At 41.6% G+C, this 26,094-nt stretch overlaps 1 protein-coding gene across 4 annotated transcripts in view; it reads left to right on the top strand.

The window, feature by feature from the left end:
* The window catches only part of LOC129194655 (chemokine-like protein TAFA-5), a 154,985-nt gene that overhangs the window by 88,669 nt on the left and 40,222 nt on the right, over positions 1-26,094 (top strand). For all 4 annotated transcript variants that reach the window (XM_054799887.1, XM_054799886.1, XM_054799885.1 and 1 more), the window contains exon 2: positions 2,375-2,524. In XM_054799887.1, the coding sequence (XP_054655862.1) occupies positions 2,375-2,524 (150 nt within the window). The remainder of the gene's footprint in view (positions 1-2,374; positions 2,525-26,094) is intronic.

Here is a 26,094-nt window from a genome sequence, read left to right as displayed (position 1 = left end):
AATATATATTATGTAATAAATTTTCTTCTCATAATTGTGACTTTATTTTCATAATACACTAAATCCCCAACTAACGAACACAATTGGTTCCAGACGACGGTTCTTAAGTCGAATCATTCATAAGTAGGGGAAAAGGTAATATTACCAGTGATATAGGTACTACATGTACGTGTATACATATACAGTATATGTGTATGTATGTAAATATGAGTTTGGATGGAGTAGTAATATTAAACGAGGATAATTAATGAAAAAACAACAATAAAAGTGATATAATAATACGTAATGATAAATGTTATTTACCTTTGAAGAGGAGTGGTCGAGCATACGTCGTTGGTAGTGGTGGAGGAGGAGGAGATATTGAAAAAAAGGACAAATGGTCGTCGTCGTTAGACTCTTCTAAAAGAGGTAGTGTTCTGTGGGTGGTGTAGAATTAAGCAGACCTATTAACTCTTCATAAACTTTCATCACACGCTCTGTCCGGGTTGTATGATAAAACTCTTCCTCTCTCCTCTTCCTGTCTACATGTATCTGTTGGTCCCATTAGCAGTGTCACAGTGCCCTCTGCTGGTCAAGCATGTAGCAGTATAACTATGGACTTAGAAGGCAAAACACATGAAAATATAGACCAGTCGGCTTGTGTTCGTATCTCCGAGTGTTCGCACATCGGATGTTCGTTAGTAGGGGACTTAGTGTATTTCAACTTGTATTTCAACGTTTTTCGCAACCTAATTTTTCAAAAATTAGAACGTCATTCATTGTTTTGTTTGTTTCTCATAATATTACAACTGTGAAACATATGTATAATAAATTCTATCTGGAATGATTTTTTTCTTTAATATTTCAACTTTATGCTACAAAAATTATTACTTATTATATTATTCTCGAAATATTACAGATTTTCTTGTTAGATTACAACTTGTGTTTCTTAATATTTTGACAAAATACTGTTTTCCTGTTTGTTTTAGTTTTCTTCTTAAATTCTATTTTTAGAGTGTGCCGTGGGCCAATAAAAAAACAGCAGCGGGCTGCAGATGGTCCCCGGGCCGCACTTTGGACATCCCTGCGACACAGCTCAAAATATGCACACAGTGACTTCCTATTCAGTGCAACATGAACTTCAAAATAACAGCATGGCAGTATAATCTGGATTCATTTATTTATTTTTTTGATTGCTAGCCACCGCGAGAAAGATTTGCGAACCAGAGTATGAAAGCTTTATTGTCATTGTAAAGCGGAATTACGATGAGGAAGGATGACTGTGCACAAATCAGCTTTTATTGGCATCTAAAAAACAGCACTGTATACCTTACAGTGAAACGCGCGCTATACTCCAATGTGGCCTACGCGGCTCGGCAACTCTTCTTCTCTCTTGGTTCGGCTCTAACTAGCAGCCAAATAGCCCAACCCCTCAATTACAGGTCAGAACCATACACAATACTCATGTTGCATATAAAAATATGCCCAAATGGAGGGAAACAACTGCCATATTTTCAAAAATCTGACCAAAGTCCCAAGCAATGGTTAGTGTAAGTGTTAGTAGTCCCTATGTCGACGTCAGTCAGCCAGTCCAAGGGGCATGGAGATAAATGTGTTCCATGTATACAAACAGGTGTAAACAAGTGTTTTAACCAAGAAGACAATAGAGGCATCGAAGCCAAGCATTTATATGACTTGAAAGCCACCATTAAAAGTAGCGCATGGAAACCTAATTGAAGAAACTTTCCACTCAATGCACACACAGCGTGTCTCTACATGGCCATGGTCGGCGCCGGGAGCAGCAGCGGCGGCATGCGGATGAATCCTGATAGATTCTCATTACCCCAGGTGTGACCCCTCGCAGCTCAGTTCATTAAGCCAACCACCCGAGTGTTGGCGACTCAAGTCCAGATTTAATCACAACTTCCGTCCTCTTGCCAATCACAATTAGATCCTGATAAGCCTCTCCAGCATGGCACCTTAGGGCTTCCATATACAGACAAAGGTTAATTTGTGAGCAGCAAGGGCCCCAGCTACACAGCCAAAGGTCACCTGATTGAATACATGGAGTGTGTGTGTGTGTGTGTGTGTATGTGTGACGAGGGTGGGGGGGGATTGACTGCAATTACAAAGTTTATCACTATTCATGGCTACAGTACCTTCAAAGGGTGTGCTGATAGGATGTGGCTTACCGTCACATCTCAACATCTTGGTATCTTTCCATCTATCACAAACACACACGCCTCCAACATGGCTTCCGGCCTGCTAATTGAGCAACCTTATGAATAGTCAGTGACATGACAGACCGTGTCACGGAACACGCACAGAGCAGATTGTTTTATCTTGCCCCGTGCGTCTCTGACCTCACTTTCCTGCCGTGTATTGTCATCCGCAGGCCAGCTGGCGGCGGGGACATGTGAAATTGTGACGCTGGACAGGGACAGCAGCCAACCGCGGCGGACCATCGCCAGGCAGACGGCCCGCTGCGCCTGCAAGAAGGGCCAGATCGCCGGAACTACAAGAGCAAGACCCGCCTGCGTGGATGGTAAGACGTACTGTGCTTCGCTTGAAAACGACTCAGACGTGAGCATGTTTGTCCTGGGGCGTCTTTGAGCTTTGATGCACATAAATACAATTAAGCGCACGCGGCTATATCCATGCGTTGAGTCATGTTATTAATCCTCAGGCTAGTGAGGTTTGGCTTGTTTTTAAGGCAGACTTAAGGTGGATCAAGCTGAATGACTGGATGTAACTAAAGCTTGCACCAATTCACAGTTGAATCGCTATTTAAGAAGAACGTGGCTGCAGGCGGGTTTCCAAAGCCCCCCATGACCAGATGGGCTTGTATTCCACAGCATACTGACAGGATTTGTGCAGTAGCAGTGTTTTAGATCATGGCATACACAGCACGTTTGGGCATCATTTCACAATGCTTCAGATTACAGGTGATGCATTTGTTTTCTACTCCTGAACCACTGCACACAAAGGTGTCAAAATGGATCAAATCATGCTGTCATATAGAGGATCTTCGTCTAGCTGATCAACCAAAATATGTTTGCACGCACTCGGGTGGGACTTAAAGGAAAGCTGCAGTTTTTCTGAATTTTGCCCATCATCCACAATCCTTATGTGTGACAGAAACACACATCTTTCTCTTTTCTGTGCAGTCTAAAGATATAAAAACAGGGAAAAAGAGGCAGCTAAGAATGCACGTAACAGGACGCCTATAAAGACTTCTGAAAAAAATTCCACCAACAACGTCACATTTACATAATGTGACCTGCATATTAAGCTACAGAAACATTGTTATAGTAGGCGCTAACGCCAAAGAACTACTTTTATGTAGTAACACCACACTGGCTAGCTATTAGCCGGCTAGCAACTAGCTTCTCCACACACTCGCTCACAGCGCCTCGCTCACAATGCCGCTACCGTAACGCTGCATATTGGAGCTGCTGTGTTTTTCTTTTTGAGTTTGGAAAAGTTAACGCGAGGTGTAGAGTTTGTTTCCATGTTGCTGTGTGAAATTTATGCACCCAAGAAGGAAATTCCGGTAATGCTTAAAAGGACCAGGATACGGCAAAGTACTGTAAGTATTCCATGTTAGCATAATTCTGCCTGTTACTACATGGTCACAGCATGTTTATAAAACCATGAAACCTTGTTGGAGGGTTTTGGAGGTGTTTTAATAGCGGCCTTTGTAGGCGAAATAGCTATATCCCATTTCGTGCATTCATTTACCGCCTCTTTTTAGCTGTCTGTAGATCTTTAGAACGCGCAGAAAAGAGAAAGAGAAAGAGAATGTCTCACATAAGGATTGTGGATGATGAGCAAAATTCCAAATTTCCTTGAACAAATAATTGCCCAAAAGCCACTGACCCTCAGAAGTAAACTACTACTACTACAACTAATTATTTTTTGTGTGTAATTCTACAAAATCCTCATCAAAGGCAGCAGCCTGCATCAACGGAGACTACTGTATTTAAGGCTTTGCCAGTCAATAGGAAGGTCTTTGTTCTAATGATGAGGAGCCTGCCTTTCGAGCATCATTTCACTATTTTTATGAACTACAGTTGGCCGCCAGCAAATGAAGAAAATCCTCAAGTACCATAATCCCTCGTTTATCACGATTAATCAGTTCCAGCCCGCGAAATAGGATTCCTTATTCAGAAATGGAATATTTTTGTAGTTAGAGCATAGAAAACCTGTTTACCTTCTAAATATGGTTTTTAACATTATTAGAGCCCTCTAGATATGATATAACACCCCTACAGTCACCTTCACACACATAATACCCAATATAGTAGACGTAATAAGAGAAGATAAGCCATTTAAGACAGAAATAATACTCGTGCTCATGTGTGTTGTTGTAAATGTGTTCCGGTGCTAGGGGAGCTGGGTGGGGGGGTGGACAGGGGGTTCAGAGTTGAGTTTTAGCTTGGTGTGGTTTTACGGCAGCAACAGTAGCCCGTGTTAGGGATTATTACCTATTAGTGTTACCTATTATTTCCTATTAGTACCTATTGTGAAATAATTGAAACCTGCAATAAAAGTAATAATCAAGTAATTGTAATCAAGTCTGGTGCTTGTGTGTCTCACTGAACATCACAGTAGCATTACTGGCACCTAGTGACCCGTGTAAAATACTACATATCATCACAACGTGTTTGAATGCGTCTTCTGAATGCCTTATATTTATATTTTGGTTCATCTAACCATTTATATGTTTGAACATGCTTAATTTAGGCTTAAAATACATGAAATTGTCTTAAATATGCATATGTTTGAACTATTAATAGGCCATCCTCAACCACGACACAGCACAAATTTATTAATTAATATGTTTTCGAAAAACCGGGATCGAGTGAAACTGCGAAATTGGAAGCGTGAAGTGGCGGGGGATTACTGCAACTGAGACTCCCATAAAAATGCCTATTTTTGAGCGATGGCTCCCTTTCGCCCCGCCTCCAAAACCTCCTGCTAGTGAGATGCTGATGTTTCGGATCAACATTTGCAATAAAAATGACTAATTATCAGATTTGATTCAGCTCCACAAGCCTCCCTCGTCTCTCCATATCATACTCCTCACACTTACGAAAAGCATTGGAACGTACAGAACGTACAGCTACTCACCACTAATAAATAATAAGGTACAATGATCGATGAACAGATGGAATCGGAGTCACGGTGTAGAAGTTGTATTAAAGTCTCACTCTTGCGTCTCACAACAAACTATGGTGCGTTCAAGGACGGCTGAATAAAGTGTGAAATCTCAACATTCGACGAACAACTTAATCAGTGAAGCACAAAGACATAAACATGTAAACACTGTAGGCTTCCTAACGCCGCTTGATGTATCCTGTACAGGTAACATTTGTACATTTTTTCCAACATAGGGTGAATGAGATGTAATTTATGCGGAAAAAAAAGTAAACGTATAGTTTTGATTAAAACAAATCTGTGAATATGTGACGATACACTGTAACACCTGGCAGTTGTCTTTCCAAGTGTCTCGGAAACGGTATTTCTGCTTGCGGAGAGCTTGGTTCGGCGCACATTTTAACTTTTAATATGAAATGGATGTTAAACAAACAAAACACTGTCAGACAGACAGAAGTATGACTCAGCTTTTATTTGCAATGCTTCCCTCAGCAAGAAAAGCAGTGGGTGGAATTTCATCTCTTGTCCTTTCGGCTATTCTTACACAGATGAATCAATGTTTCACCCTTTTTTCAGTGGGGAAATTACTTTGTTCCCTCCTTGTATTGATCAAGACACCTGTCCTAGATAGGAAAAACATCAAAAAACAACAAAGTCTGCATATATAGCGCACATAAAACACAACTTTGTGTGCCTATTTTCTGAGGATGGTTATAATTTACAATTTGCTGCGATATTATATTGCCTCCTGTCGAAATAAAAACTTTATTGCTGTTCATAATTCAAAACCCGAGTGCTTGATATTATTGCCATGCAAATATGCTTATCTTTGCAAGTGCAATCTTATTTGTTCTGACTCACTTTGCAGACTTTGAAAGTGAGAGAGGCGACGAGAAAGAGTGCTGACATGGATGACCCTAAATGCCACAAATGGGAATTCAATCAGTTCTAATCTAGTGGAGTCCTTGAGGTCTGGCACTCCGCTCCAATATGCCTTTGCCGCCTCGGCCGACGCGATCCGTGTCCTTCATGCTTCCGTGTGCAATGGCGGCGGTCATCACGGGATAATCCGGAGCTACTGCCGCTTCCAGGTCTTTGAAAACAACAGTTTCCTACCTTGCACATATCTTCAATATCGTTCTCTCGAGCTTTGTTTTTTCACCTCCATGCTAGCTTGATGACTTTTAAGTGGGGGCTGCGGCGGGTTCTTGTCAGAGCAGCGCATCCATTACGCCTCAGCGCAGGAGCGGACTGTTCCGGTAGTCACGTTTGAGCAAAAATAGCAGTGTCATCCATTAAGCTGGTTCTGTGTAAACAAGCAGAGTGTCCTTAATGGTGAGGTGGTTGTGAGGTAGGCAGTGTGTGTGGGTAAGTGGCTATAGAGGTGGTGGTGATCGCTCAGTGGGGAGCTTCTAGCAACCGTTTTATTATATCTTCTAAGGGGAGAATACGACGACGCAAGCGAGTAGCAAGATAATTGTGTCAACCGCAGCTCCCCAGTGCTGGCAGCACTCATGCGACCCCAGACCGTGGCGTTACTCTTACATGTGTTTCCGACTATTTAGCTATTTATTCCAAAAGGTCTAAAGAGCACCTGAATCAATTTCCAAATAGGATATAATGCAAATCCAGGTAATCTGCTCCAAACACTCCAAAATACGAACACAAAACACACTTCATAGAGAATAATTATAGTTTTACATGTAGAGAAAACCTGTACCTTCACTGAGGGCTCCTGCTGGTGAACAGGACGATTAGTGGATGAATGGATTGGGGGGGAAGAGCCACACGGGCGCCGTTTCACTCTAGCCCGTCACAAAAGCAGGAGTCTCAAACCCGCGGCCCGCCGGATCATATTTTGTGGCCCGCAACTTGGTCTGAGCTTAGCCAACGTTACTCATCCAAAGCAAGTATAAGGCTCCACTGAAGTAACAGTACGGTTGTCACATAGAGCAATGAAGAGGGAGGTCACTAGACAGAACACTAGCTTCAATCGCGATGCTGACACATACAAAAATAATAATAATCACATGTGACAGGTAAGTCAACTACTCTAAACTCTAAGCACGTAACTTCAGCAACTTTTCACAAAGCAAGCATCACAATGCACGCTGGGAGCCGGCATCACTGCAGATTAGGGTTGTGACAAAATATCTAAAAATTGAACTATCGCGATACTAAACCCAACTATGGATTATCAATACCTTTCGCCGTGTATTGTTTCATTATTATTATTATGATTATTCAAATATAGCCTCTATAAACTTCTATCAGCGTTCCTTCTCGGTGAGTCGAGTGAGCATTATACATGTTTTTCTTTGGCTTTCATAGCGTGGACCAGACGACGCTGGATAAGGACTTTGCAGTATGGAAAGTACGACACGCGGCCTCCACAACCACCTCATTCGTCACCAAGCTTGCGGCGAAAACTGTCTTTTAAGATAAATGCAGATTTTTTTTTTTTAATTCAAATGCTAAATGTGAGTTGTTCAATCAAGAGACGCGTGTTTGGTTTACGCTTTACATTGTCGTGCCGCTCAACCTCATCCGCTCATTCTCTCTTTCCCGTGAATACGTCGCTGCTACCAGACTACACTAAATATTTATTTCTGTCACGCTTCTACTTTGTAGATTTGATCTACTCGAGAGACATGAGATGTTGTGTTTTTTGAATGAGTTTAAAATAGCTTTACTGTTTGTCAGACACCTACACTAAAATCCTCTTTACAATTTTGCTGCACGGAAACACTCTCATTCTTTTTGCACCACCGCTGCTTGTATTCTGGTTAAAATATGCAGCCACCCATTTTCTATAAATACCCGCTTGTCTTCATCAGGGTCGCGGGTGAGCTGGAGCCTATCCCAGCTGAATGCAGCAAAATACAAACTATGAAATGATGTCTTTTTTTGTTTCACCCTATTATTATTATTGCTTTGCTTCAGCGACTCTAAAATTGTCCATAGGTATGAATGTGAGAGTGAATGACCCTGCGATTGGCTGGCGACCAGTCCAGGGTGTACCCGCCTCTCTCCTGAAGTCAGCTGGGATAGGCTCCAGCATACCCGCAACCCGAATGAGGATAAGCGGCATAGAAGATGGATGGATAGATGGCCCCTTGCTTCAAAGAGTGAATGGTTCGAGATGTACCCTGGCCTGGCTCACTATCTGTTATGTGTCTCCCTTAAACCGCTCCCCCTGCAAACTGTGTTAACTAGGAACCTTTACATTACAATACTAATGCAACAGACCTTCCTACTTTGCTATGAGTTCTTTTTTTAATTCAGCAGTGTTTCTCACCTTCTTTATCAAAGTTCTGGCAGTACTTAAAAAAAAACAAACACTACGGAGTTGTTCATCGTTCTGTGTGTGTTCAGTGAACAAATAAACCACACTCACACATAATAAAGATGATTAAAGCATCCCTTGGCTATGATCTGTCTATAGTGTCACAACTCGAAAATAATCATTACGCATGCATGAGCACTCGGCACACTGTACGATAGCCGGGACACATTTTTGGCAATAACTTTAGTCAAAAACGGAATTGTTCGAAAACCGTGGCATATGAAAACCGTACCTTTTAGCTATATTGGCTGTGTCAGGTCTTTTTCAGTGAATAATAAATACATCATGGAATACAATTCTGTACACTGACTACTCTAAAGTAGATTCATTCGATAGTTTTGTCCCTTGAGAAGGTGTACTCTTGAAATGTAAGTGTATGCACTTTTGTGAGATACTACACAGTATATGCATTGTGCTGTATGCCAAGCTATGAAGTGTGATCCTCATCTCTGGCAAGCCTAAGCGTGAGGTTTTCCGTGAATCAGCAGGCGATAGAACCAACAGTATGCGTCAGACTGGCTCTCTGGGCTATTAGACGTTACCAGAGCTCCAATCACACTGCATCAAGCCACTGGGTTGATCTGATCCTGGGAGGGAGGAAGGAATGCAAGGACGGGCTTGGGTCTGTTGGGGAAACATGTCATGTCAACTCCAGCAGCCAGTTAGCAAGCTAGCCGCCTACCACAGAACCATCCGGAGGGACTAGAACTAGAAAAGATGGTGTAGTGGTGAATGTGTAATGCCGCTACCTCTCTGTTTTGTGTCCCTCTCTCACATTCTGTGCTACATTTACGTGTAAACTGATGGCCATGGGTTGTGGTCTTGTCAAAGGAGGTGCAGAGGGCAGGCAGATGGGTACTGCAGCCCTGAGGTGGACCGCTTCTCCTCGGGTGTTCTTGTTTGGAGGAGCGTGACACAAATCACACGCCGCCTTTTTTTTTCCAGCCAATCACATCCAAGTCACACATCCGTGTCTCTTAAATATCTTTTTCTTGGAAATCTCCCTTTTATCGTTCCTTGTTGCTATTATATCCAACCTGGAGGAATGAGATAATCTCTCATTTGCACTGTGATTGCATTTTGCTGTTTGAAATTCATGCTCCATTGCTTTTTGGTGTTAGCGTGCATGATTTGCTTTAAATCCTCATCTCTTCGTATAATTAATCATCTAGCGCAGCTTCCGAATAGTGTTTTTTCCCCCAATTTTCCACCCATATGTTGTAAAATGAAGCAATCTCTCTGTCTTATTAGATCAGCAGCTGGTTGTTTGTGAGTCTGTGTGTTTGCCTTGCATTTAAGTTGTGATGAATGAGCTTTGTGGTGTAGAAGCAAGTAATAAAACACACAAATGCAGAGAGGACATTATGATAGGGTGCAAATCAATTGCTTTGTAACGTAAAAACATTAGTAAGACTTAGATGTGTTGTGAAAATCTGCAGTCTTTTTACACGTGTCAAGCAAAAACCTAATAAAGACACTGCGAGTTAGCAACTATAACATTGGCTGTATAGCAACGCATGTTCTGTAAGCTGTAAATGCGCCAGTTAATGCCTCGAGTCAGTTCACTGCAAGTCTTCTATAGTCACTTGGTACGTGAGCTACAAAAATAATAAATAAAAAGTAGCCTTATCTACCTCTGCATGCACTTTAAAATGTTGCTACGCAGCTGTTGGTATGAAAGTCATGCACCTTACACTTGTGGTACTGTTGTTTCAAATGAACTTAACAACAGGATTAATGCTGGTGTACTATTATTGAATGGCTGTTACAACATTGGTTCTGTTGCTGGTGTGTTGTGTGGTATACTTATTAATAAATGCAGTCAAACAGAGGTACGTTTTCCTGTACACTTTGTCATGCACTTCAAACCATATTAGTAAAGTTGGAAATTTCATTTTTTTATGAAATAACACTACTTTAGTCACCTTCACACTCCTATCACCAAATACAGTAGCCATAATAAGAGTAAATACGTCATTTAATATATAAATAACACTTGTGTTTGTTGCGATAAATGTGTTCCCTAGGGGAGCTGAGTGGCGGGGGGACAGGAAGTGACATCAGGGGTTCAGAGTTGAGTTTTAGCTTGATGTGGGTTACGGCCGCAACTGTACTTATTGAGGATTATTGTGCCTGCTGTGAGATAATTCACACCTGCAATAAAAGCTTGTTGTTCCTGTGATAAAGTCTGGTGTTTGTGCGTCTCACCGAACATTACAGTAACTTTACTGACACCTAGTGACCAGTGTAGAATACTACACATCATTCACAGCATCTTTTAATGCGTTTTCTGAGTGTCTTATACTGTATATTTATTTTACTTCATTTAGACATTTTTATGCCCTAAAAAAGGCTTTATTTAAACAAAAATTACGTAAAATTTGCTTCAACTTTGCATATCTTTTGAATAATAATTGCAGGATTCAACCCCAAATAGCATGATTTATTAATTAATATATAGTTTTTAAACCATGCGATGTGGCGAGGAATGACTGTAACTCCAGTTATCAGCTGCTTCCAATTAACGCCCGTCCTCTTTTCAGTTTAAGTAAATGAACGCCCTGGCTGTAGTTTAGCTTTTGGCAGTATGTCCCAAAACAATATTGAGTCAACTTGCAGCAGTGTTTAGACAGGCAATGACAGCGACTGAGAGAACAAACCAAACAAGTGTCTAATTCTCTATTTCTAATTTTTTCGCATTGTGCAGATATGAATGCAGACTCTCTCTCTCCTGAGTGGCTGCTATCAAAATACTTTCTTTGTGGGGTTTACACAGAAACACTGAGCCGGTTTGCGTTTTGGATTTTGACAAGCATGAATATATAACACAAAGAGTGCTTGTGTTTTCCCCATAGGGCTGCGAGTCTATGTGACACACATTAGCATAAAAATAACACAACCGTGCCTTTTATTGTGCAGCCGCCGCTGCAGCGTTACAGTAACTTTTTCTTATCCATTAACCTCACATCATGTATGTCTTTGTAGATTTCTCCCTAATGAATTCCCCAATAAGGCATTTGACACAGTTGTTCAATATTAACCAAAGATGGCATAACGGAGACCAGTGACACGCAGTGAGGTTTATGGCTGGTGACTGGTCACTTTTGTGTTCTTACCTTTTATTTGTATTTGAAGTGCATGCACCCTATCCTTCTGATACTTTGTTGTAAAAGTCTAACCACCTTCTGTTGAGCTTGGATTTATATAATCCTCCGTCTTGGCAGGCAAATTCATTCATTCATTAAGCAGAGCACAAAAATATCTTTAATGCGTTTCAAGATTCAAGAGTTTTCAAGATGCTGCTGCTGTCAAAAAAAAAAGCTGGCTATTCCTCCCATGGAAGGACGGCACCTCCAACTTCCACACCCCCACCCCTTCAGGATGACACGAGTATGACATTTGTATATTTTTTAATTACTGTATCTGTATCACACTGTATCACACTTACAGTAAAGAAAAAACACACTTTTTTTTTATTTTGCCCATCATCCACAATCCTCATGTGAAACATGAACACATATTTCTTTTCCTTTTCTGTGCGTCCTAATGAGAGAAAACAAATTAGTATGAGCCAGTTAACATTGCACGTCATGGGCGGTACCTATTTAGACTATGAAGCCCTCTAAAAAAAGCCCTCTAACAGCGTTTTATCGTTTTATATACAGTACATGCTCTGGCCATGCATTAACAAGTACTTTGATGATGACATGTAGTACTTACAGTATCTTGCCGTATTTTAATGATTTCAAACATTACCAAAACTTCTTTCTTAGGCGCATTGATTTGACATAGCCCATAGGAGCTAACACGACTTCCGTCAACAACAGCAGCATAGGAACAGCGACGACACTTACAATCCATTAGGATGCCAAGACTTGTGCTCCTGTCCTCCGGTAAAAAAATGAAGCAAATGAGCATCTTGTTGAGTCTTCGTAGCAAAATTGAGAGCCAGTAGTATCCACTATCCACAGTAATACAGTACCAATAACAATGTCGCTGTAGCTTGGTTAATATGCACTTCACATTACATGTAAATGGAGACTTTTTCAGATGACTTTATAGGTGGAATAAGTAAGTCCCATACTTGCAGTAATGAGCTGTCTCTTTTATCTGTTTTTATATCAATTGGAATCATACAGGAAATACATTTCTAATACTGTTCAATGGACAAATATTAATATGTTATCATTATCTGCGATTGGCTGGTGACCAGTCCAGGGTGTAGCCATCCTAGTGAGGACAAGCGGTATAGAAAATGGATTCATGGATGTTATCATTATTCGTTGTTTTGCCCACAAGTCACTTCATCACCGTGACCTTCAGCTTCCGAACCTGGGCAATTGCCAAACTGTCATCTTGGAGGTGTGTTTGGGCTCGTTATCATCTTGGAAAACTGTTTCCCAAGGGATGGGGTCATGCTCTGCTTCAGAATTTCGCAGCACATGCTGGAATTCATGTTTCCTCTCAATGAACCGTAGCTCCCCAGGACCGGCAGCACTCATGCGACCCCAGGTTGTGACGCAACCGCCGGCAATTACCAAATTATCGAGATAGAAACTGCCATTCTCATCTCTGGCGCGCCAAAACTGTGCTGTTTTCTCTGAATCAGTCAGGTGATAGAACGCTCCGCACAATGCATGCACAACTTGAGCCTTAAAACATAACTACAATTCTCTTATGTGATAAATTCATCCATTCAATCCATCCAATGATTACTGCATTGCATTGAATGTAAATATTTAATGGCACATGATGTACTGTAGCTCACACACATCAACCTCTTAATGAAGTTGCATTATCCTCATATCCTTCCCTTCTTGCACTCCACGCCTCCATAAATCCAGCAGGCACGGGGTGATGAAGTGGACCCAGGTGTTCCCAGGTTCTGAGACATTATTGATGTGGAGCGCGTTGCTGCCTGTGTTTCATTCTAATGAATCCACGTCCACGAAGTTGCTCAGACTGTTCCGCCTGCCACTGCTGTGTGTTACCTAAGCAACAGTGTGTGCATTTCAGTGGTCGTTCAAGCTAAGTGGCGTGTTGATTAAATGCAAAGCCATTCAGCTCAAGTTTAACTCTGCTCGCGAGTGTCCATGAAGAGCCATGTTTGCTCGCTAGATTGACTATGTGTGATGTCGTCTGAGTTTTAAATGAGCCATCGGGCTCTTGTGTTGAAGTATTATAGTCACCTCTTGGAATTCCTTTTTCTCCTGCAAGGCCAACATACAAATCACTAGCTGAGGCTCATCAGCGTCGTATAATGAAGCTTTTAAGTGTGCCTGAATCACCTCCTTCAGCTGTCATTCACTTAAGACTCGTACTTTTTCTGGAAAATGCCCAATGAATATCATAGTTCCACCGAACACTAGCTCTTTCTCAGAATATCCGTGAACATCAAGCGTCAAATAACGCCATCCCGCTCGTAAACGTTGGATGTATAATCATTTGTTTGTCTGCTGCCACGTGTTTTACAATTAAAGCACAATTTAAGCATTTTGCCTTTTTTGTAGCACTTTAAAAAAGTCTAATCGACTTCTGTAAAACTGTCATTTGCTCTCTTCACCACTAGTTAGCAAAACTACGCTGCCTTTTTTGTTTTTAATATTTAAATGCACGTTTAAATCCTTTAGGAAGTCCTTTCAATATCTTTATTCATTTTTGCCCAAAATGTCAGCTTCCCAAAAACTGCTTTCAATACATTTTAATATTTTTTTCACTTTGAATGAGTCATTTAAAAAATGAAATGTACATATCAAATATGGATTATGTTTCAGGGAGGCCAGTATGTTTACATGTATAGAAAACAACAGTAACAACATATAATAATACTGTAACACACATTTTGCTGCATGCTTTGAATGGGAGAAAGTAGTGTCATCTGGTGGACAAATACAAAAATACATTTAAATTGAAGGCCAGTAGTCTAAATTGAAAGATTAACATAAAGGATAAATAATTAGTTAAGATAAATGCCAGGCTCAAAAATGTTATTTTAAATGGTTTTAATGGGACGTACAGTATATTGCTTTTTATGTAGCTTTGCCATTTTTTAACATGCAGCTCATGTAAAACTGTCTAATATCAGCATTCTTAACTATTTACTGCAAAATATTGGACTTATTGTAGAGTATTTCATGAGCAGAAAAGCATTGCTTTGGCATAACATCACATCAAAGCACTTGCAAAGACACCAATCAGATTGCTCCGATCTCAGCCAATGCTGCTCCCAGCCTCTAGAGGGCATACTTCTACAATATCTGGTGATTACTATGAGTTGTGACGTCGTCGTTATATTTTTTTGGCGTTTAAGCTAGGTGACAGCTTCATTGTAATGTAATTTAATTGTGATTTAAAATAAGGAGGCTAAGATGTCAGAAGCCGAGGAAGGTGATGAGACTGAAGAGCTATACCTGCTTCCCAGAAGTCTTCTCACTGACACTTCCCTGTTTGATGGTCCATGCCCTCCACCTCACTGGTCTAATTGGAAGATTGGAACAGTTCCCCTGCTGTGAGCACATATCCGAGCGGCCACGTCTGTCTGTTCGCACAGCTACAGGCTATAAACAATTCATTAATAATAATTAGCGCTTCTGCAGGCACCTCCAAGCAGGGGCAGAGAGTCAGGATTTGGTGTTTTAATTTTTGCCTTTCTTATTAATGCAACTGTATTGTCACATTTGGTGCTTGTTGTATGTGAAAATGTGCAAGTCAACCAAATTCAAACACTCCAGATTGAAATTTTTCAGACCAGTTGAAAAATTGCAAAAATTGACACTGTTGGGTCTTAAGGAGGTTCTAAGTAGAGCTTCAAAATGCAAAAACAAGATTTTCATTTTCTGTCAGGTATTCACACTGTCTCAGTCTCTTGATGGCAAAGGCAAAGAAGCTTTCTATTTTTGAACGCGGTCGGATTGTTGAGCTGCATAAGCAAGGCCTCTCGCAGTGTTGCTGCTGAGGTTGGACGCAGTAAGACAGTCATTTGAAACTTCTTCAAAGATCCTGAGGGTCTTGAACAAAAAAAGTCAGGTGGTTGACTCAAAAAATGGCCCCCCCATCCAATTAGCTGTCTGTCAAGACAAGAGACCCAAAGAGGCTCAAATGAAGGTTGTTACTGGTGCCGACTGCAGTCCAATATCCATCAGACGGCATCTGCGAGAGAAGAGTATTAAGAACAAAAAGCGTTTTCAAAGCCCTCGTCTCCTTCAACGCCACAAAATTGCCAGGAATTTGCACGACAATGAGAAAATATGTAACCTTAACAATCCCGATGGTTTCCAGCTTGACTGACATGACAAGGAGATCCGACCTGAGATGTTTTCCACACGGCACAGGGGAGGGGATGCCATCATGATCTGGGGTGCTTTTTCCTTTGATGGAACAATGTTGCTGCAGGTTGTGCAGGGGCGTCAAACGGTGGTAGCTTTTTCAACAGGACAACGCTGCAGTTCACAATGCCTTCTTGCAGAGGAATAACATCACTCTTTTGGAGCATCCTACGTGTTCCCCAGTTTTATTGAGCTATGGTCTTGATCAGCTGATGAACAGTCTATTTCACTTTAATGCTTTTGCATCACTCCCATTTCTTTCTAAACATAAATTCCTGCAAGGTTTCAACTGGTCTTCAAATGATCCGGAGCGTGGTGCTTTTTAACTAACCTTTCTGTGTATGATGGTTTGTCATGACTAAATGGGTGAATAGCGAAGGCCTTGCTGCTTTTAAAGGTGATTGATTGTACGAATGTATTCGTATGCCAGACGCCAAATCAGTCACGGCCGCTCAATAGTCGATGACAGGTGTGCATACTGATGACAAGCATTTGTTCAATGATCACTGAATAAGCGTAGAAAGAACAAGGGCATAGAAGGAAGCGTGAAGCTAAATGGCAGAAATATACAGTTGGTTTCAAATGTAACCCCCCCCGAAATACTGTATAATATGACCTTCTTTCTTCAAAGACCAAAATGTATTTTTTTAAATTATGTTTTCATCATATGTCATACAGGTATTTCCGCTTCATTGATCACTATTATCTTAGAATTAGCATCCTCTGTTGTCTGCTAACCTGCAAAAAACAGTTTTCTTTAAAGGGGTCGCGGCAACCAATTGGGGCATGTTCGGTCTGTTAGTCTTGCAAAAGTAACAGTCCATTGCCTCGTATCAATTGAGCGTGTGCGCTTTTGACAGTCAAAAACAAGCTTGGGATAGGAGTGTGATAGTTTGCCCCCTCCCTCGCCCGAGCTGCAGGGGGACCTAATGTGGTTGAACGTAAATATAGCACGCTTGTGATTATTCTTTATCTTTCTCATTAAAGAAGCAGAGCAACAGCTGCACGGCTACACCGGGCAAGAAAGGAGGCACTCTATTGTGACTGAAATGATAAAATGCATAATTAGGTAGTCAATGTTGTGTTCCATCTCTTCCCTCCTTGTTTTAAACACACACACACACACACACACACACTCTTGCTCTGTCTTGCATAGATAGGCGCAACCTTGCGCTTCCCCTCCATTTTCAGAAATGATGTTGTTCATTAATGCAGTGTAATTTCAAGCAGACTCCTCTTTCAGGCTCGCCTCGCCACGTTTTGTCTTTGGTAATTTGCCTTTATTGGTTGGCTTAGCAATTCTGTGGCGACGCGGGTTCATTTAATAATGCATGCGTCTGGTTATTGTGCACGCTCGCCGACCCACCTGTAATTGTTGCGTAGCGGTGCGCGCTCCAAAAGGAATGCATATAGCAGGAAAAAGGCAGGGAGGGTTCATTAAAAAACATGCTCATGATCATGTTGGCAGTATGATCTGAAGACGTTCAAAAGGAATAATTTGTTGGGACCCATTTTTATCAGCATCTGGAGTCAGTAGCTGCTAGCTCTTAGCTTAGCATGACAACTGGAGATCAGTGTTGTTCTTTTATGGTGCTTACTAGTGACGTGCAGTCAGGTGAGGCATGAATACTATATACAGTATATACACTGCTCAAAAAAATTAAAGGAACACTTCGAAAACACATCAGATCTAAACTGGGGGAAAAATGATCTTGAACATCTTTCCTGATAATAAGTGGGTGATGTATTAGTAACAAAATGATGCCACATCATTTGATAGAAATGAAAATGATCACCCTATAGAGGGGGGAAATCAAAGACACCCCAAAAATGAAAGTGAAAAAATGATGCAGCAGACTGGTCCATTTGGCTAAAATGTCATTGTAGCAACTCAAAATGATTCTCAGTAGTTTGTGTGGCCCCCACGTGCTTGTACGCATGCCTGACAACGTCGGGGCATGCTCCTAATGAGACTACGGATGGTGTCCTGGGGGATCTCCTCCCACATCTGGACCAGGGCATCACTGCGGTACCTGGACGCATGGAGGAGATTCCAGGAGACAGGTAGTTACTCCAGGAGAGCTGGACAGGGCCGTAGAAGGTCCTTCAACCCTCAGCAGGATCGGTATCTGCTCCTTTGTGCAAGGAGGAACAGGATGAGCACTGCCAGAGCCCTACAAAATGACCTCCAGCAGGCCATGAGGGTGGCCTGAGGGCCCGACGTCCTGTAGTGGGCCCTGTGCTCACTGCCCAGCACGGTAGAGCTTGATTGGCATTTGCCATAGACCACCAGAATTGGCAACTACACTACTGGTGCCCTGTGCTCTTCCCTGATGAGAGCGAGTTCAACCTGAGCACATGCGACAGACATGAAAGGGTCTGGAGATGCCGTGGAGTTATGCTGCCTGCAACATCATTCAGCATGACCGGTTTGGTGGTGGGTCAGTGATGGTCTGGGGAGGCATATCCCTGGAAGGACGCACAGACCTCTACAGGTTAGATAACGGCACCCTGACTGCTATTAGGTACCGGGATGAAATCCTTGGACCCATTGTCAGAACCTACGCCGGTGCAGTGGGACCTGGGTTCCTCCTGGTCCACGACAATGCCCGACCTCATGTGGCTAGTGTATGCAGGTAGTTCCTGGAGGATGAAGGAATTGATACCATTGACTGGCCCCCACGTTCACCTGACCTAAACCCAATAGAACACCTGTGGGACATTATGTTTAGGTCCATCCGGCGCCGCCAGGTTGCTCCTCAGACTGTCCAGGAGCTCATTGATGCCCTGGTCCAGATCTGGCAGGAGATCCCCCAGACACCATCCGTAGTCTCATTAGGAGCATGCCCCGACGTTGTCAGGCATGCGTACAAGCACGTGGGGGCCACACAAACTACTGAGAATCATTTTGAGTTGCTACAATGACATTTTAGCCAAATGGACCAGTCTGCTGCATCATTTTTTCACTTTCATTTTTGGGGTGTCTTTGATTTCCCCCCTCTATAGGGTGATCATTTTCATTTCTATCAGATTATGTGGCATCATTTTGTTACTAATACATCACCCACTTATTATCAGGAAAGATATTCAAGATCATTTTTCCCCCAGTTTAGATCTGATGTGTTTTCCAAGTGTTCCTTTAATTTTTTTGAGCAGTGTATATATATATATATATATATATATATATATATGTATACTGTATATATATATATATGTATACTGTATATATGGTTTTTTTTTTACATGATTGATTTGAATATTTGAACATTTCATTTCACTTCAGCATACATCACATATGACAGTTCACAATTCAGATCAATTATTAAGGGCCTTGCTCCATTTTTATGATTTGAAGGCGAAACTTGGAAATAATTCCACATGGCGGACATACTGAGCTCACAAGCTTGTTGCTCTGAGGGGCACGTCATCACTTGCACGCCGATATCATTACAGGTGTCCCTCGTTTATGGCGGTTGATTGGTTCCAGACCTGGCCGCGGTAAGTGAAGTTCCGCAAAGTAGGATTCAGTATTAATAAATGGAATATTTCCATAGTTAGAGCTAAATAACATAATAAAACATGTTTATGACTTTAAAAATAAGTTTTTTTTAAACATTATTAGAGAAATAACACCCCTTTACACTCTGATTATTCTTTGAAATACACCTTGGTAATGCGCAGGCTGTAGGATCCCTGCAGGGTCACAAGAGACGGCCACGGCTGCACAGCATGCTAGCGAGCTAACTAGTCAACCTACAATGTATTTATTCTGAACTTAAGAAAGGGTTTCAAACGGAGTGGGGAAGAAAGACAAAATTAAGAAGCAAAAATGTACCACTTCCGCACAGAATAGGAGGAGAGCTTCTTTTCATTCTCTAGTGCAGGGGTAGGGAACCTATGGCTCGGGAGCCAGATGTGGCTCTTTTGATGACTGCATCTGGCTCTCAGACATTTCTTAACACCATAAAATGTGTTTATTTTAATTTGTTTTCCTGACATTTTAAAGTAAAACATTACAGAAACAGAAACATTACAAAATTCAAAATATGCATTGTAATGCATTTTAACCCATCCATTTTTTTTTTCTAGCGCAATGCCAGCTGTCCTTCCCATGTTTTCCGTGTCAGACACCAAAACTTATTATTGGGGTTGTCCCTCCTTTAATCAAACCTTCTTTAATCAAATAGTCAGCTAGCTAATTGTGAAGAGACAACCCTTTTGATGAAAAAAGAAAAGAAAGAAAGATACGGAGTAGGTCACAAAACCATGCAGCACCAGAAGTTGCATTAATGGTAAAAAGTTATTTATTATTGGTTAGCTTCAATATAACAACATTACAAAGAATACATTCAGAGACTGATATTCTAAAATTGCTAGTATTCCTTAAATACTGTATACACACATTTGGTTGTATTCGGTGTTAAAAAATATGATATGGCTCTCACGGAAATACATTTTAAAATATGTGGCTTTCATGGCTCTCTTAGCCAAAAAGGTTCCCGACCCCTGCTCTAGTGTGTCAGACATGCCATGGGTGACTACATGCAGTGTATAAGCGATAATGTAATGTAATGTCAAGTCTCATTCATGTTTTGTGTCATTACTGATGCGTAGTGGCCAGAATGCTACATATAACTAGTATATCAACATTGTTTGACTAATAATGGGCCATAGTCAACCAAGAAACAGCGATCATTTTTTCTTGAATTATTTTTTGAAAAACCGCAATAGACTAAGGGAGCGATATTTGAACCCTGATGTAGGGAGGGACGACCTTATAGGCATAAAAACCAATACCAATGTGAACCGATATTGCATTTGTATGCCAATATTAGCGACTTTACAAATATGAGGTAAAATAGCATGATGCTTTGTGGGATACACTGCAGTCGTCTACGACCCCTTTTTTAGTTTATGTTGTGTCACAGTCTATGCCTGCGTATATCTATCTATTTACATACAGTATGTACGCGTATACATGTATGCTGTTGTGCTTCTCTGTTCTAATCTGCAAAGAAGCTTTGTGGACATGATTGTCTTTGTCCTTGGCTTGCAGTGCCACTGGATCACCTTGCCACCATTAAAAGAAAAAAAAACAACAACAAGCCAGGCTGTCTGTAAAAAATGTGTGTGTGCATATGCGTTGTTGTTGACGTTTCCATAGGAGGGCAGACAGTGTATTAACCCCCCTCCTCTCACCATATTGTCCTTTTTAATCCACCTGTAAAAAAAACAGAAGAATAAAATCAGATGGATGATATAAAATAAAGTGGCTTGTCTTCCTTTTGTGTGTGCGCAGTCACACGAGGGCAATTTTTATAAGAGGCCGCTGTGGCCAAAATAATATTAGTACGGCGGCGACAGGCACGTGACGGCGAACCTGGGATAAAAATAAAGGCAAATGAATACAAATGGTGTCTCCTTCACCTACAGGGGAGAATAAATCACATGTGCACTAATACAGTGGCCTCTCTCTCGCTCTCATTCTCCATCTCACTCCATCTGATTAAGTTTGTGTCCTTCTGTTTATAATGCACTCTTAGAGGTGAGCAGCGGTGCTTACTGTGTGTAAGTGTCACTGCCATGATGGGATGGACGCTGTTACTTTTATAAAGTGAACTAATAGTGTATTGTGTCATGGCCTGAAGATCATCGCACTGCGCTGATGTCATGTCTATACCGATTACAGCCACCAGGGCGCATGTTCGCATGCGCTCGATGCATTAACCACACATTCACACCTCCATGTTGTTGATAGATGGAAGACGAGGTAGGCGAGCACACCTTTGCCTTGCTGAGAATTTCCAACAGAGGTTTGGTGTCAAGGGGAGCAACATTTTGTGCAAGTACTTAGCGTGGATGTGGTTCTTTTCAAAGGGCAAAGGCTCTTGAAATGTGTTTTCTATTAGAAGTATTAGAAGAAGGTGGAAGTAAAAAGGAGATTTACAGTCTGTGCCGTCTCCAAGGAACTGGCAGTGTGCTTATATAAATACATTGAAAATAATTCATGCAAGAGAATGTAGCATGCATATGTGTGTTGGTATTTGCTATGTTGGTGTATGAGCTTGTACCCCTCCCACTCATGACTGCCTCTAATTATTCTCATTAATGTTAAATATTTAGGAAGGAAGGCTTGGTATTTTTTTATTTTTTTTTAGCTTGGACTAATTAGGTTAAATTAGGTTATTTTTAACCTCTTTTACATGAATTTAGCAGGCTTTCGTCCCAAAAAAATATGACACCAGAATAAGAAAACACATTTTGAAGCTTACTTATGAGATTTGCCCTTTTTTTCTTACAATGCAATACAATTTATTTATTACATATACGTTTTGTGTGATATATTTTGTTTTAATGCCACAATAACAAATTTTCCCGATCGATAATTGTGCTATAAAATACTGTCGATAATCGATAATATAGACTTTTTAGGCCATTTTTTCATTAATTAGGTGTCATGTCACATTTGAACCACCAGATGGTGCTGAATTATAGTATACCTGTGTGAAGTTGCTTATCGTGGAACTTAGGAGTCAGTGGAGAAGAGGTAACTCTTGGTTTTGCGAGCAAAGTAACAACACAGCTCACAATCGTGGGAGGTCATCACTTCACATACAGTACAGTACAGCAAAGCGTGCTGGGAAACAGGAAGGGCTCCCGGCGTTAAGATACGCTTGTGTCTAATAATAGTGCATTTGCCTGTTGTCTGGTGTTGTCTTGCGTATGAAATATGGTAGCCAATGCAAAGTAATAACAGTCCACAGGGAGAAAGTAAACTGCATATATGAGTAAGCACACATCTACAGTACTGTAAAGCTGCATGCCAGTGTTTGAATCATGGATGACATTGAACTTACCAGAATTCCTTTCACGCGTACAGTACATCTGTCTTTAGTGGGTTAGAGAGGAAAGGGAGTCCTTTTTTTTAGCGTGTGATACCGTGTGTGCATAAAAAGGTAGTATTCCTGCGGGAGACGCCATCATCTCCTGAGACAGGACAAAGTCAATATGGGCAGTTACACCAAGCCCACAGGGAGCAGGCCACCAGAGGCTTGACTTATAGTGACAGAGAAAGATGCAGTGAGGAGTTTATTCCGAGTGAGTGTGTGTGTGTGTGTGTGTGTGTGTGTGTAGAAGAGAGGTGAGCTAACCTACAGGGTAGTTGTTTTCTTATGCATTCACAGTACCGTGTAATACTATTGTAGTATGGATGCTCTGTATAAATACACAGATTCCATTGATTCTACTGCAGTTTGACTACACCTTTTCATTTAATGCCCCTTTTGTATCCCCCAGACAATATTATTCATAAGCGCTCCCTTTCACATTCTCAAATGGTTGTACAGTACACGGTTCTGCTTTTGTGTTCCTGAAAAACACCACTTCTCCACGTGAAACCCTCCCGTTTGTGTGATTCACTATGTGAGTTGCCTGCCATCTCTTTCCTGTTCTCTGCTATTCATCCACAGTGCAAAAAATAAACTCCACTTGTCCTTCGCTACGTTTCAGTTGCAGCACTGGTCAAGTCATTAGCCACAATTGTGTGTGTAAATGGTGTTTTGGTCGAATGTGACAGTATTGTTGTACATTTTGTTTTTACTTTTATAAGTGAAGTACGGATAAGACATGTTAGTCTTGGTTTTATTACAATGCTTAACACGTTGCTGTACATTAAATAAGGTTTATCCTACATTTCCAACCTTTCAGACTTAGACATGAGGCTGGTGTAGTTTATAACTTACCCCAGCATTCATGTTTATGTCGATCCTAAATCGTGAATAATCCGGTACAATAACTTGACTAAATTTCCACTAGATCTTTTGAGTTTTCATGTTGTCCGTGTATGGTAACTTGCCACGTGCTCAGTAACAATTTTTCTTGAAAATCCATCCATCCATCCGTCTTCTATGCCGCTTATCCTCACCACGGTCGCAGGTATGCTGGAGCCTATCCCAGCTGACTTTGGGCAAGAGGTGGGGTACACCCTGGACTGGTCACCAGCCAATCGCAGGGCACATATAGACAATCATTCACACTCACATTCACACAATTTAGAGTTGCCAATTACCCTGGAATGTGGGAGGAAACTGGAGGACTCGGAGAAAACCCACACACGCAAACTCCGCACAGAGATGCCCAACGGAGATTCAAGCTCAGATCTTCCCGATCTCCTGACTGTGTGGCCAACATGCTAACCACTCGGCCACCGTGCGCCCCTTTTCTTGAAAATGGCAGCCAGAAAGTTGTTGAAAGGTTTTTTCAGATGTAAGAATTGTGTCTCTAAACCAGAGTAAAGCTGCAATGGGATGATTTTTTTGTTTTGTTTCAGACAGATACAGAGTCATAATGACTGTGTTTACATAGCTCAGATAAGTCGATTGATAGTCAACCAAGAATCATGACGTCATCAAGAATCACCAAGGAAGATGGAAGATGGGCCCACCTCTATTGTGTCCCGAATCCCCCATGGTGCCTAGTTGCAGGGATTGCTTTAAATTTGTCCAGGGACAAAGCGGCACCAGGTATAATCCACCTGCCAGTGCCGTTCAGCATCAGCGACCCTGTGGCAGAAACGTTGGGCCCCTTTCTTCCACTTAAACACAAAACACCATCAGTGCAGAACCACACAAGCCATTCTCCTCGCCCACTTCTCCTCCTCTCGCTACAAATGTGTCACTGAAAAGCTGTAGAAAGGAACTAGAAGACCTACCGTAAACATGTCCGTCTGAGTTATTTAATGGAAGAAGCGTGACGTGTGAATTGATCCGGTCTTATAGGCTTTGGTAATGACTGCCAAACCCATTTGCAACATCTTGGCCCTAATGCAAGTGGACCATAATGGCGTAAACTGAACATTTTGCTAGCTAACAATCAAAACAACACTTGCTGCCTTGTCACACTGAGCCATGCTAAAAAAAAAATGTATCAGGAGTCCAAACTGTGGTACCAGTACTGCTGGTGGTACGCGGGCTCCATTTAGTGGTACTCAGGAACATCAGTGACTCAACCTTTATAAAGACAGCTAGATATACAGTATGGGCAGCTTTATAATACATCGTTGTCCCTCAGTATACAGTAGATCAATTATCATTCCCTCGTTATATTGCGTTTTTTCAGAAATTAATTAATAAATGGCTGCTCTTTCATGGTAGATTATGGTCTATTATTAGTCAAAACACATTGAAATACAAGTAATATGTAGTATTCCTGGTCACTAGGTGGCAGTAATGACACAAAACATTGATGAGACATTACCTTACCTGACATTGCATGAGGTCATGAATTCAGTCATGGCATGTCCGACATGATAGAGTGAACAAAAAGTTACCCTCCCATTCCGTGTGGAAGTGGTACGTGTTTGGCTTCTAGTCTTGACGAAATCATTTCGAGGCTAACTGGTTAGCTTTCTAGTTTGCAGTATAAATGTTGCGCAATGTAACATAGACAATGAATAATAGGAGTGCAACGGTAACTATAGGCGTGTTATTTCATGTCTGCAGGGCTCTAATAACGCAAAAAATCTATTATTAACGCTCCATCCTATATCCTGGAAATTCCTTTATCACGGTTGGGTCTGGAACCAATCAATCGCCTAAAATGAGGGCCACCTTTCTCTGCGCTTGCTAACCCTGTCACTGTTGTCGAGTGGACACACCCCAGTTTGTGGTGAGCAACATCAAGCAAAATGTTGTTGGAACTCCAAATTGCTTATGAAAGTGAAGTGATGTGAAGTGCATAAAAAAATTGCCTCATGACATAAAAGTATAGTTTATCATTTCCTCATACTACTTCATCTAAATTCTCCAACTATGTACTGTAAGTGCCCAATTTTTCAATAAACACCATAAATATACCGCCAAGATTACAGTACAAAGTCTGCTCTTTTACAAGAAAACAAAAAGTCTGCACCACGTATTGGAATTTGTGAAGCGATGATGTTGTTGACACATTCCTGCATCTGCCGGGGGCTCCACGCAACTCGGCCTGCTGCCCAATGATGGCTCAAAGGCAGACAGGCGAGGTGTCCCTGGCCCCTCTCCAGCCTGGCTCTCCTGACCTCCAGAGCAGCACCACAGCTTACACCTGGTAAGGTGTTCCACCAGGAAGAACCTCCAGCAATGCTTCACGGAGGGCGGTGAAGTGCGGCTTGGTCTGGAGCTTCCAGGAGCCCGGAAGTAGTACGTGAAATCCGGCTGAAACGGCGAGCGGATACCATCACCGTGGAAGACCGGGGCTTGGCTAAGGAGCTCACTTTGCCAAACAGTGCAGCGAAACAATGAAGGA

This window comes from Dunckerocampus dactyliophorus, chromosome 15, assembly GCF_027744805.1.
Source record: "Dunckerocampus dactyliophorus isolate RoL2022-P2 chromosome 15, RoL_Ddac_1.1, whole genome shotgun sequence".
NCBI lineage: Eukaryota > Metazoa > Chordata > Actinopteri > Syngnathiformes > Syngnathidae > Dunckerocampus > Dunckerocampus dactyliophorus.
The sequence above is the reverse complement of the archived record's forward strand: the minus strand, read 5'-3'. Positions and strand labels throughout refer to the sequence as shown.